This window comes from Sinohyriopsis cumingii, chromosome 13 (assembly GCF_028554795.1).
Source record: "Sinohyriopsis cumingii isolate HCF-2022 chromosome 13, ASM2855479v2, whole genome shotgun sequence".
In the NCBI taxonomy this organism is placed as follows: Eukaryota; Metazoa; Mollusca; class Bivalvia; order Unionida; family Unionidae; genus Sinohyriopsis; species Sinohyriopsis cumingii.
This window is the reverse complement of record NC_142973.1, coordinates 43,412,947-43,427,593: the sequence shown is the minus strand read 5'-3', so window position 1 is coordinate 43,427,593 and position 14,647 is coordinate 43,412,947. Positions and strand designations below refer to the sequence as shown.

The following is a 14,647-nucleotide window of genomic DNA, read 5'->3' as shown; positions in this document are numbered from 1 at the left end:
AACACATTACAACCTAAGATATTCTTTCACAACAAAGAAATCAGTAAACTTGCCGAGACAAATGCGTTTATTTGGATTACACAGTCAGGGGGTCATTGCAGATTTTGTTGGTTTTTAACTTTGCTGCAATAAAAGAAAGACCTTAAAGTTCAAGTGTAACTTATTAGAAACAAGATTAATCATTAGCATCCTTGAATTTGGATAAATTTGTTCTAGGACGAAGTACAATGAAACCGATGATAGTACATATTTTATGACATTCGGTTAAAAAGATTTATTAGCCTTTTTGTATTGGCTTGTATGTAATATGTTGGTCTATAATACTGCTTCAAAAAGATTATAAGGAGACTGTTAAAAGTACGATTTTAAAAGAAAAATGAACTAATAAAATTATTCTTTAAATGGACAATGCATTTGTTTGTTAAATTTAATTGTGCATGTTGGTTTAAAGGTATGTTTAGAGAAAGAGAGAGTATGTTGTGCAAGTTGCAATATCCTATTTCAAGCTGAAAAAGTACGAGTTGGATGAAAATTTGTCAGTATATTTTTGACCCCCACATTTTTTATTTAACCCCAAGTTCTGACACCAAGGGGTTTTTTTTACTCTCAGTTTCACACCCCTGGGGGATACACTGGGTAACAAGTGTGAAAAATTCTTTGATGTGCAAGACTTTCATAAAGTCAGCATAAAGACTTTAACATTATTGATGGCACTGCTGCTGACATCACTCTCAGAAAAGTGATACACCATGTTGCCTGCTAATGCAGGCATGATAAGAAGAATTTTCATACCTTTATTTCACTCTGCATCTCTTCAAAACGTATGGATTGGATGTCTCTATTTATAATAGGCAAATTCTTGATATTCCGTGCCTGAAGCAAAACAGTAGTTTGATATATTTCAAAAGCATGTGAAAACCATGCTTTTTGGACACATCATGGGCAAAATAATGGAATGGGATGAATTCCATCCGATAAATGTATTAATTATATATCATGCAATGTTAGTGTCAAGTTAAAGTGCTATTTTATTAAAATAACTTCAAGCATTCATTATTATTAGTATTATTATTATTATTGAAAAGCTTATGTACAAACGTACAAGATTTTCCCTGTTAACATAATAAAGTTTATGGAAGAAGTTCAAATTGAAGTTTTTGTCCAAACAGCAATGATCTAAGCATTTCTAACAGTCTTCATGACTTCACTCCCAAGCCCCTTTTTAATGGAAAAGATCAAACTCTAAAACTACTGTGAAAAAAACATTATCTAACCATCTCTTAAATGAAAAGTTTGTATTTCTAAAAGCTCAGGTAGACAATCTATTACATTACATGATAATGTGATATACAGTATGTACCACCAATTAATGTACACAATCACGTACCTCCTTTTAAAAAAAAACTATTTTTTTTCTTAAAAATCTTTAATTAGCACTTAGGCATACTGTAAATGAAGAATAAAAACCTGTTTCTTAAATATGAGCTCACCCTATTAGCGTATTTGAGTGCATTGAGACTTTCATCAAAGCTTGCAGTGGATGGACTGATGCAGCAGATCATCACCGTCTTGGCATTGCCACCCAGAGAGTCCTGGAGAGAAAGCAAACAGTATTACATTAAATCTAGGATCCTAATGTTGAACATACTACGACGAATATCCAATGAATCAAAGTACTAAGAATACTGATGACAGTGAGGGTTGCAGTGATACTAATTTACATAAGATAATATGGAAAAACTCTTAGAGATATTGCTATTCATGGTCCTTTTTACTACTGTTAAGATACTGCAATAAAAATATTTTCCGCATTTTTTTTCTTCATATATCTCAAGAGAATTTATATTAACATGGACACTATGTCACAAGGCACTGAGGGATTGAAATTCCTGAAAGACAAAACTGAAAACACTGGCCAGTCAAAGAAACGTATTTACAACACAAGGAAGGTCTGCCTCCAAGTCATAAGAAAAAACAAATGTTCATCCTAGTAACCTTGTTGGCTAAATTTAAAGAAAATAAAACTAAAATAATAACTATAACAGATAACAACTGTACATCTACCAAAATATACACAAACAACAAAAGATCATCAAATATAGAAATATAATACAGTAAAATCTGTCTCAACAATCATCTTTATGTAACAGTCACCTGGTCACAATAGCCATTCTAATTTCCACCTGACAAAGCCAAGTCAGTTTTCATCTTTAAAAAAATTAAAGTGGGTTGAAGCAATTTATTAGCTGGATGGTGAAAAAAGTAGTCACACAGTTTTGCAGCAGAAGCAAGAGTTGTCTTTGAGATGCTGTAACATGTAATATCTAAAATCGTAAGATTTGTATATCTGATGAAAGATAATCTATGAGGAATGACAGGAATTCATCACACTTTATAGTCACGGGTCATTTAATCTTTATAAAACTGTTATGTAAAGGCTGGCAAATTTTCAGTCCATGTGTAAGTAAAAACTAGCCACATTAAACTTCTTTTCATTCTCTATTCAACACAGGCCTCTCACATGAGATGACTCATTTGACCTCGGCAAGCTAAGCAACTGATTAATCCTGAGATTGTCTGAGGCATGAACACTTGTTCCTAAGTCTGGGTGTGTGATTTGGCCCAACAAAAAGTCAATCCAGTGTTTCACCATCATATTTAAGCTGTCAATTAGTAGTGAAATCAGTGGTTTGTCATTGTATACAATACAGTGATCAGTGATTACTTTTATTTTTTTTAAAGGTCTGTGATTACTTAATTTACAGGATGAATTAAAGTAAGTAGGATATAGTAATCTTGTGTGTAACGTAACTTTGTGAGAGATCAACATATTTTATGATTTTGCTCAATAGTGCACAAATTGCAATCTGTTAATAATAACAATAATAATAATAATACTGGTATACAGTGCATGGTATCTGTTCAAAAACTAACTTTAAAAGGTGAGCCTGTATAAAGAGATCACCTGTGTTCAAGAGCTAGTTTTGCTTTTTCCCCAAAGATGGTTGGAATTAACAGGTTTGACTGTATTTGTACATTTCTCTTTGTCATAATTATCACATGTGAGATGGAAATGAGTCTAAATCCAGTAAGTCTTTCAGATGCTACTGAGCAGAAATGAAAATTTAGAATGACATAAACCATCTATGACTATATATTCCCTCCACAGATGCGGCATGGGCATACAAAGAAAAAGAGTCAATGCTACAAAGCAATTTCAGCCCAGTCTGAAGCCAAGTTAACAGTACTTTGCACAAACAGACCCACCCTCACCCTACTGACTCTTGTAATATTCTCATAAAAAATCCAACAATTTAGTTGCTACTCAGGTAAGTCATGTATAAAGGTACAGTAAGTGTAACTTTTGTAATAAATTTTATGCCAATTTCATAGCCTTCAGCAAAGATCCATGGCAATAAAGATTAAAAAAAAGCTCAACTGGTGTTTTATCCACAAGGTTCCAGATACAATTCCCTCAAGCAAGAACATGAATGATAGGTCATAGCCTTGTAGCTTACAAACACATATGCCTCACCTCCTTCCAGATTTTAGAACTTACATACAGAAACTACAATTAATTAATTATGAATTAATTAATCTAGAAGTCTGTCTTACAGAATCAGGAAATGGAATTAAACACAGCAAAAATCCTTTACCTATTTTTAGAATAAGTGTGAGTTCAAAGCTCTTATACAGTACTAATTTTTACAGATTTTATGGTTGCTAGAAGACATAATTGAAAGACCAAACAAAACAGAATGCAATCCTGAAGATAATGGAAACTGCCTCACCTCACTCTGTCCAGCAAAATTTAAGTACTAATTAAACTCGTTTCACAACAAAAACAACAATTTACACTGACAAGACAGCCACCCTTTGTGTTTTGCCATCTAATTAATTAAAAGGTAATTCAGCAACTGTACAGATAAATCAAAAGGTAATGCAGCAAATGTACACATGAAGTAAAAGGTAATGCAGCAGCCATACAGATGAATTAAATTGCAAGACATCAATTGTACAGATGAATTAAAAGGTAATGCAGCAAATAACAGATTAATTAAAAGATAATGCAGCAACTGTACAGATGAATTTAAAGGTAATGCAACAAAATGTACAGATGCATTAATAGGTAATGCAACAAATGCACATATTTAAAGGGGAGCCATGGTAGCTTAGTAGGTAGAGTGTTAGACTCATAATCCAAGGGTAGCAGGTTCAATACCTGCCCAGGCCACCATGGGCTTAGAAAGGCAAATAGCTGTAATTTCCTCTGCATGATATAGCCAGTATTGTGTTAAAAGTGCTGTCAAATCAACAAAAACAAACCCATTCAAACATTCATGAAATTTAACTCTTTTTGTAAAATTCAATGATTGTTTCTTACACAAAATGTATACTACTGAAACTAACAGGTTGTGGAATACTAACCTTTAATATTCTTGTGATCTTTGACTCCCTGTAGGGAATGTGTGTACTTTTCTTCTTGGGATCACCCAGAGCACTGATTACATTTCCGAGAGAAAGCAAGCCAGAATTGATGTGAACAGATTCTGAGAAAAAGAAATTCAAACATTACAATATTTTCAGAATATTCAAACAGATTAAAAACTGGGGATTTCATCAACTGAAGAAAAGAGAAGAGACCTACAGTACTGTGTCAAAACAAAATAGCTTCTTACTATGATGTCATAGGAATAAAACTAACATCATTGCTATTTCTTTCTACAGAATCTACTGATATAAATAAGAAAGAAAATGGTATTTACACATCTAAAAGTTGGTAACCAATCCTTTGGCTCCTATCATAACTTGTAACTATTTAGGCATGGTGTCACGAAGTACTTCAGTTAAGATTGATTAAGAGAGTACAAAATAAGAAAAACATCAATGCAATCAAAGCTAGATTTGATTTCATCTTCAAGCTTTATTTGTTTGCCATATATTCCTAATAATAGCAATGTCCAGGGTATGTGATGGCCAAGGTCCCTGTAACATGCCAAAATATTCTTTAATGGCAGGAAGGTACAGTACAGATCTAAACACTCTGGTTGCTATTCCTCTTCTTCAGGTTTTATCCAAACATAAACTTTTGATCTTTGCCCCAAAACAATTTTAGTTTCATCACTAAAAACTACTCCTGACTTTTAGTTTTTAACTGTCAAGATATGTCTATCTTTAAACCATAAAATATGTGAGAAATCGGCTGAGAAATCCTTGTTTCCTTTGCAGTGCATCTCCTGTATCGTACACACTTTCATCTTCTGCTGATAGCGTTTTCAGAAAGCAAATGTTAAAGTAAATTACATTTATCTAAAAATATTTACCTTACCAATGTTAGGAATATAAGCTTACTACCTCCCAAACAAAATCATCTTTTCCATCTACATCATTTAGTTAAGGGCAGTAACTATTGCTCATTACCTCCCCATTGCCAAGTGTTGCTAGTTGTAAGCTAAGCAATATATATATGAGGATAATTGCAAGGTGGAGAGGTTGTGAGGGTTTTAAAGTAATGAGGTCATTTAATTATTTTCAGAGAAACATGATTTACTTAAAATTTACTTTCTCCTTCTAATAACTTTCCCAGTCACATTAACATTAAGAGAATATGTAATTCAATGAGGAAATGCTGCCCATCCTACCTATACCCTGGACATCCTTCGAGGGAACAAAAAACTACATCTTCTATATTAACGATAATTCACTCTCCTAATTTTGAAAGCAGGACAGTCGTGTGATTCGTGACAACTATACCTGGCTAAGATGATTATTGAACTCTTCTTAACAACAATCTTAACGGCAATCCATCAAAAATGCAAACAATGCCCATGAAGGGACTGTGTTGGCTTAAACTTGGTCTGTTGGTCATCTGGTCAGCAGGTACTGATCCCTTGAGATTCAAATATTGTCTCTGCTAAGCTAAATCTTGGAGACAAAACTCAAATCAGACTGACTCTGCATAGCAACCAACAGCTTTGAACTAAGTCTCAGATTGAAACATTATATTCAAAAGCAAGGCTCACTGAGATTGCTCTAATTTCATGAGCTGAAATCCTCATGAGGTGACTGATCTTTGGAGACTTCAGAGAACACTGAGCATATAACCCACCACAGTCACTATAATAGGGCTTGAGGGTTGATAGCCTCTTTCCTGACATTCACTGAGCATATAACCCACTACAGCCACTATAATAGGGCTTGAGGGTTGATAGCCTCTTTCCTGATATTCACTGAGCATATAACCCACTACAGCCACTATAATAGGGCTTGAGGGTTGATAGCCTCTTTCCTGACATTCACTGAGCATATACCCCACTACAGCCACTATAATAGGGCTTGAGGGTTGATAGCCTCTTTCCTGACATTCACCAAAAGAAAGAGTCCTTTTTTCATTTTCTTCTTCCAAGACTTTTCTCTGTGTGCTTCAAGTAATGCTTAAGGACATGGATTGCAACTTGCATGGTGACTTCGCCTGAGACATCAAAAATAAGGAGACTAACAATTCTCTGACTGCCAAATGACACCAGCCTATTCTTGGCTACAAAGCCTGGTTTCTTCATTAGGACCACAGAACCATTCAATCTGTAATGAAAATAGTTTGGGTCCAATGAATGAATCTTGCTCACCCTGCATGATGAAGCCAAAGTTATCAGGAAACATATTCCACTGCCACTTTTAATAACATAAGGAGTTGCAAAAACTCTCTCACTGTAATCCAATTCCTGTTGAAAATGGACTCTACAAGTTCTATGATCTTTGTCATGTGATTGTGGGGAAGTCATATGAGATTGATACTGGTGATAACTTCCATAATGAGATGAAGCACTGGAATGGATGGAAGTTGAACTTTTCCTAGTATAAAAGAAATTCAATTTGGCTCAAAAGGGATAGACTCCACTGATGGATTGTTTCTGCCCTTGAGAAAAACAGAACTTAACATATCTTTTTTTCTGGAGGATTTTCACCATATATGACGATGGTGCTATGGAGGAAGTTGATCAATAGCAGAGTTTATATTTAGACCAAAGAGAAGAACCTGAAAGTGGTAAATATTCTCTCAGTACTCAAAATAAATTTCCATGACACTAGATGGATAGGGACAAGAATGTATGCAAAGATCAGATTGAGACTGGTGGCAAACTTGTCTGTTCTGATCTAGACTTGCACTGATCATGCTGTCTTTATCTTGTATTTCAGCAGGATTATATACAGATCTATAATGTTTTCGAACAATCTCCTCTACCCACTTGTTGAGTAACAACTAGATCTACTGCTGCCTAATTTGGTCCTTCTCTGAATGTGATGGTATATCCTTCATGAGAGGAGATGATGAAAGAGGAGTGGAAAGGATAAATTAAATCCAAAGCCCCTCTTAAACTACATAGATCATCCACTGGTTTTGTGAAAAGAGAGTGATTCTTTTGAGGTAGAGATTGGTATGACTTAGATGACTGTGGAGGATAAGCAGCAAGTTAGAGGGGCAGTTCCTTTGAGCTGCTGTCCCCTAACCTCCTCAATCTTGCCTCCAAAGAGCAACAATGACCCAAATGGTGTCATCTCAGTCAATGTCTGGGAATGCTGTGGTTTGAGTGATGTGGAACTTATATATGTATCATGTTGTATTAAGTCCAATTTAGATGAGACAGTCACAACATTCGCCATGGAATGATGTGCCGCTCTGTTAATGACTCTCACAATTCAGGTTGCTGCATCCTGGCATGCTTGTCACCTTATTTTTTGGGAAGTTGGAAAATCACTAATGAGGCTAAGTGCAACATCAAAGATGTGGCTATGTTATTATGTACCAGCTCTGATGTAGCATTAAATACATTTTTATCAATTTAAACAAAACAACTGGATCAGACATATTTACAGCCACCAATTTTATAGAGTGTGTTCTGTACCAGTGTGATGAAAACATTACTAGCACATGGTTTTCTGAGAAGAACCTTAGAACTGCCCAGATCACATATTATGCCAGACAGAGAGTCAGTGCTTTCTCTGATTTTTGATGACTGTGGAAGCAGACAGAAGGATGAGGTCTCATCCTCCTCATCTTGATCTACTGAGGCCTTGACGTTATAGGTGTGCATGGTGGTAGTGGGTGGAGGGCATTCTGAATCCACCCACACCTGATAATTTCTTCTATTGCAGCCTTAAAATTGAACTCGGTCCCCTCTATCATTGGATCAGAGTATGTCAGCTCTTCAGCATTATCATCAAACTCTCTGTGTTATCCTGATCTAGTTCTGCTTCAGTTTCCACACAGAACATGCCCCATAGCATGGAAGAGGCATTTCTCTTGTCCATATATATGTTATAGTACCATCCCTGTAGGAAGGTTGTGAACATACAGTTAGCTGGGTCTGTATGATGAATCTGTAATACAGGTAGGGACAGCTGATTTATGTGTAGAACAATAAGTATGGTTTTTGATAGAGTGCACATTTGTATGGATGGCTCATAGATCCCCTTAATTATCCATGTTTGTCACCTCCATAGGCTGTGGTACAGGTTGCTGACATGACCGATCTATGGTCACTAGGACAGCACTGTAAGTATTACCATATTATATGGTGGACCATTCAGAAGAAACAAAGTCCATGAGTAAGAATTTTTTTTGAAAAGGGGTCAAAATAAAAAATAATATATACCACCCGTAGCAAAATCAATTTTACACAACAGAAACCCCAAATCTGGGTTAGATAATTGAAAACCATGGAGATAAAGCAGGATATTCAAAAGGTATATAGTATGATATTGTTTTTAGTGAAGTGAAAGCTTACAAACAGCAACACCTGGCAGCAGCATGAGGAGGTAATGGGCAACAGTTACTGAACTCTTCTATATGAAATAGATGAAAGAGAAAATTTGGGTCTACTTAGGATGGCTTGATTAATGAGGTAGTAACCTTATATTCTGAATGCTAATATGATCAGGGAATGTATATGAAGCAGAAACATTAACATTGACAGATTCATTTAAAGCTAAAGTTAAGCCCTGCAAAGATTGTCTATCATTGTAAAAATTGCAATGAACAAAAAAGTACATTTTCACCCATTTTGTTAATGATTTTTGATCCCTGCTTATTTCTCATTTCTATGGATACCCATTTGTGGAATCATTTCAAAGTAAGAGGAACCATAGAATATGGTATTCAGATTATTTTGGATATTTCTCTACCACTAAAATCTTTCTCAACTAAATTATCATCAGTTTCTGATTGTCTGTTAAGGCTTTATCATGAGGCATCACAATTTGTTCACATCACCTGGAATGTCTAACAAGTGAACTCTACTATACAGAAAGAATTTCCAAAATTCAAGATAAGACCATTTTCTTCCATTTAACTGCCAAGTGTTGAAACCATCTCTGATATTCTTCAGTCATAACAAGATTTTCAAATTAGCTGCTGAGGTGGACATAATGGATCTCAGACAGGCAACATTATCTTTAAGGATCAACTAGGTATAACAATAAGTCTACTGATGAAAACTCCATGCTGATATGGACATACATTTGAGAGTAAAGATAATATTTTCAAGACAGCCACATTGGTGGCCATATTGAGGGTTCAATTAAGACCAAGTATACACTATAAGAACTCTTCTGATGAAAAACCCGATGCCAAAATGACTTTCCCTTTAAGAAGAGTAGTTAAAACAAAAATTTTAAGATGGCCACATATAGGACACCATTTTAATTTAAGATGAATAAAAACATTATAAGTCTTTTAGTGAAAACCCCACGATGATATGGCTATTCATCTTGGAGAATTAGTGATTAACAAGATTTTCAAGCTGGCCAATGTGGCAGCCTCATCAGACCTCAAAATCAATAATATTTTAAATTGGGACCAAGAGGATATCATAGGAAGTCTTCTGGTAAAAACCACATGTCAGGTGGAGTATCAATAACATGATTTTCTTGATGGCTGCTGTGGTGGCCATACTTGATGCCAAATTGGCACCATTTCCATTTAAGACCAACCAGACATCATACAATTTCTTTAAGTTAAAATCTCATGCTGATATGACAATCTATTCAGGAAGAGTAGTAATTACCTCAAAATCAGTAATATTTTAAATTGGGACCAAGATGATATCATAGGAAGTCTTCTGGTAAAAACCACATGTCAGGTGGAGTATCAATAACATGATTTTCTTGATGGCTGCTGTGGTGGCCATACTTGATGCCAAATTGGCACCATTTCCATTTAAGACCAACCAGACATCATACAATTTCTTTAAGTTAAAATCTCATGCTGATATGACAATCTATTCAGGAAGAGTAGTAATTACCTCAAAATCAGTAATATTTTAAATTGGGACCAAGATGATATCATAGGAAGTCTTCTGGTAAAAACCACATGTCAGGTGGAGTATCAATAACATGATTTTCTTGATGGCTGCTGTGGTGGCCATACTTGATGCCAAATTGGCACCATTTCCATTTAAGACCAACCAGACATCATACAATTTCTTTAAGTTAAAATCTCATGCTGATATGACAATCTATTCTGGAAGAGTAGTAATTACAAAATTTAAAGATAGATGCTCTGTGGTGGCAATAATGGCTGTCAGATCAGCACCATGTTCATTTAAGACCACATGAACATCTCAAAAAATCTCTTGGTGAAAACCATAAATCAATACAACTTTCTGTTCAGGAGTTGTGATAAGATTTTAAAGATGACTGCTTTCATGGCCATATTGGATCCAGATCAGCATCATTTTCAACTGAGACTTAATAGACACAAAAACATGTCTTTGAGTGAAAACCTTGTGTTGATATGACAATCCATTCAGAAGGAATAGCAACAACAAGGTTTCTCAAATGGCTGCCATGGTGGCTTGGCATATTCAACATCAGGTCAGCACCATTTGCATTTAGAACCAAGCAGACATTATAAAAGTCTTTTAGTAAAAACTCAATGTTGATTTGACTATCCATTCAAAAGGAGTAGTGATAACAAGGTTTTCAGTATGGCCACCAAGGTCATAGCAATTCACCAAGTAGTTTGGGAGAAGTAGTGATAAGAAACAGATGGATGGAGGATGGAGGATGGAAAACAAACCATCCAATAAGCTCTTTTGGTCTATGACAAGCTGAGCTCAAAAATAGACTACAATCAAAATGTTCATCAGTGCACACATATAAAACCAAGCTTAAAATATAATTCAGTGGCCATTCAAAATCATGCTTTGCTTCATGTTATCAACTTCTGTTTCTGAAATTCTTAGGTGTTGCACTAAGGAATAATATTCATCAAATGATCTTCCTCCTAGTTAAAAACTTAGTAAACACATACTGACATTTTGTTTCACAAGGTTTGTCGGTTCTGGTTCTTTGCAATTTTACTTATCAAAAGAGAACTATCTGTAGTAGATACCAAAATATTGAAATTACAGAACAAAATAATCAATACTGAATCATTAGGAAGCAATTTATAACAACAAAAAGGCCCTCATAATAGATAAACAAATTTAGTTCTAAACTGCCCCTGCAAATGTTTTTTCAATGCACAGGTACATAGTATCAATGCAAGATCACAATTCATGCAAAATGGTCAAGCCCAAACCCATCTGATTGACATTTTGGCCCAAATACACAGGGAAAGCAAAGCTGACTTCACCTTTTCTCAAGAAAACATTCCAATCCCCCAATTTTGGTTAATGAAAACTTTGTGTGCTGTGTACAATGCTGGTTCATCTTTCATTATGTTCAGTGAGCAATGAGCAATGTAAAACAGTTTAAACATAGCATCATCAACATTTGGGTTTATTTCATGATCATTTATATCAACAATTCTGTTTAAATCTAGGAGATTCAAGTTGAAAATTCACACATGAAGCTTGAAGAACTGAATGAATTCACTTGCATTCATCATGAGCAAATTATTACACTGCAGAGGTTTATAGGTTGACTGTGAGTAAAAGTAAACAAGTTTATTTCATATTCCATCTGTTAAAAGTACGCAGAGAGAACCTATTCCTCATAGCTGTAACCTGTTTTTGATTGTAACCTATTTTAGAGTTTAGTCTTTTGAAAAAAGCAGCAATTTTACTGAAGGAAACTTGTAAACTTTTTATCATTTTAATAAAATTTAATAATCATGTCTTTTTTTGTATCTAATTTTGCTCAAAGGTTTAGTAAAACAGCTCTTTCTGGTAAATGTTATGAATGTTTCAGATTTTGATCTCTCAACACTCACTTCTTCATTTTCCCACAACTTCATTCCATTCTGAATGTTCCAAATTCAACCTCCTCCAAACACTCACTTGTCCCCATTTTCCCACCACTTCACCCCATTCTGAATGTTCCAAATCTGACCTCCCAACACTCACTTCTCTCATTTCCCCACCATTTCACTTCATTCTGAATGTTCTACATTTAACCTCTCAACATTCACTACTCTTCATTTTCTCCTCATTTCACTCCATTCTGAATGTTCCAGACTCTAAACACTCACTTCTCCACAGTTCCCACCACTTCACTTCATTTTGAATGTTCAAAATCTTAACCTCTCAACATTAATTTCTCCCCATTTTCCCATCACTTCACTCAATTTCTGAACATTCCAAATTTTGACCTCTCAAAACTCACTTCTCCCAATTTTCCCACTACTTTCATTCCATTCTGAATGTTCCAAATTGTAACCTCTCAACACTCATTTCTCCCCATATTCCCACAACTTCACTCCAATCTGAATGTTCCAAATTTTGACCTCTGAACACTTACTTCTCCCCATTATCCCACAACTTCACTCCTTTCTGAAGGGAAAAAGAAGTCAATTCACTGTGAAAATTGAGTTCAGGGTAGACCTTGAGGTACAGATCAGTTTTGGCAGTTTCTTCACAATTCCATGAATAATGTTTACAAGGCATGACTTATTCTTCACCATTTGATTTTAAAGAGCAGGAATGTTAAGCACTGCATGAACCTGCACAATGTTTTTTATTTTTGTATTTTAAACTTTGATTCTGGGATACTTAATTGGTCTATACTGCTATGAGACCAGTTACATGTAAATACAATTTTTAATACCTTTTAAGATCTACAATAATGTGGTGTTCTATGATTAGGCTCTTAAACACCACTACAACATAAAATTTTGTACAATAAAAGACATTCTGGCCAAGGCCTGCATGTCAAGCCTATGATGAAAGCATTGCTAAAAGACTTTAACCAAAACCTTAACAAACTAAGGAGGACAAAAATGATGCAACTGCCAGAAAAATAACTGCTTGATCATTGTACCTTTAAACCTATCTCCAACATTGCCTGTCTTGTGAGCTCTCTCTGATCCAGCCAGATCCACAAAATGAAACTTTGCACATGTGTTGTGTGTGATTTCTGAAACAAGTAAGTACAAGGCAATTTTTTTAACAAGTAAATTCAGTGAATTTTTTTATCTCCTGCCTACCAAGGAAAAGTCATCATCATTTAATCTCAAAAGACTATAAAATTAGGGAGTGGAAAGTAAAGTGCCATGAAAAACTTCAAACACTGAACCACAAACTTAACAATGAAGATAGGACCCCCCCCCTCCAATGTTCTATGTGACATACCACCTAGTGATAATATAACACTACACTATGTACCACAAACTTAACAATGAAGATAGGACCCCCCCCCAATGTTTTATGTGACATACCACCTAGTGATAACATATCACTATACTATGTACCACAAACTTAACAATGAAGATAGGACCCCCCCTCCAATATTTTATGTGACATACCACCTAGTGATAATATATCACTACACTATGTACCACAAACTTAACAATGAAGATAGGACCCCCCCCCCAATGTTTTATGTGACATACCACCTAGTGATAATATATCACTACACTATGTACCACAAACTTAACAATGAAGATAGGACCCCCCCTCCAATATTTTATGTGACATACCACCTAGTGATAATATATCACAACACTATGTACCACAAACTTAACAATGAAGATAGGACCCCCCCTCTATAGTTTTATGTGACATACCACCTAGTGATAATATATCACTACACTGTGTTTCATCCCTCAATTTCAAATGGCTGTAATGTTATAAAGCAGAAGAAAGTGATGAAAACACAAAATAGTTAATGTGATTTTGATCCTGAAAACAGGAAAACCCAACTCCCCATGTGGTATGTGATGCACCTACTAGTGATGATGTACAAGTACATAAAGTATCATCACTGAAACTCAAACAGTTTTAACGTTATATAGTGAAAGAGAAACTGGAAATGAGGAGCCAAGATCTTGATCTTGAAGATAACACCCAATATGTGGTACATGACACACCTTCTACAATGACCCCCCGCCCAGTGATACTAAGTATACCATGTTTCAAAGGCAAGGTTAACAACTGCTGATTTTACTATGATTTATTTTGAAAGATATCACTAAAATGGTTGCAACTATTGAAATAAACAGATGCAATTGTGTTTATCAGAGCTAGCTACAACAAATTTGCAAAAAGTATTTTCATATATCTGTAAAATATTAGTAAACCACAAGAACTATCAACTAGTTCCATATATGTTTGCATTGTTTTGTGTACAAAGAAAATTACCAAATTAAATCTCATCTTTAAAATTTTAAACTTGTAGTAAATTTAAATATTCTATTACTTCTCAGTCA

The 14,647-nt window shown here is 35.1% G+C and overlaps 1 protein-coding gene across 1 annotated transcript in view; it reads right to left on the bottom strand.

The window, feature by feature from the left end:
- The window catches only part of LOC149785310 (kinesin-like protein KIF27), a 168,864-nt gene that overhangs the window by 115,899 nt on the left and 38,318 nt on the right, over positions 1–14,647 (bottom strand). Inside the window, exons 9-12 of the mRNA XM_089979203.1 lie at positions 13,261–13,356; positions 4,429–4,550; positions 1,491–1,592; positions 793–873 (exon numbers count right to left, since the gene is read on the bottom strand). Of these exons, the coding sequence (XP_089835329.1) occupies positions 793–873; positions 1,491–1,592; positions 4,429–4,550; positions 13,261–13,356 (401 nt within the window). The remainder of the gene's footprint in view (positions 1–792; positions 874–1,490; positions 1,593–4,428; positions 4,551–13,260; positions 13,357–14,647) is intronic.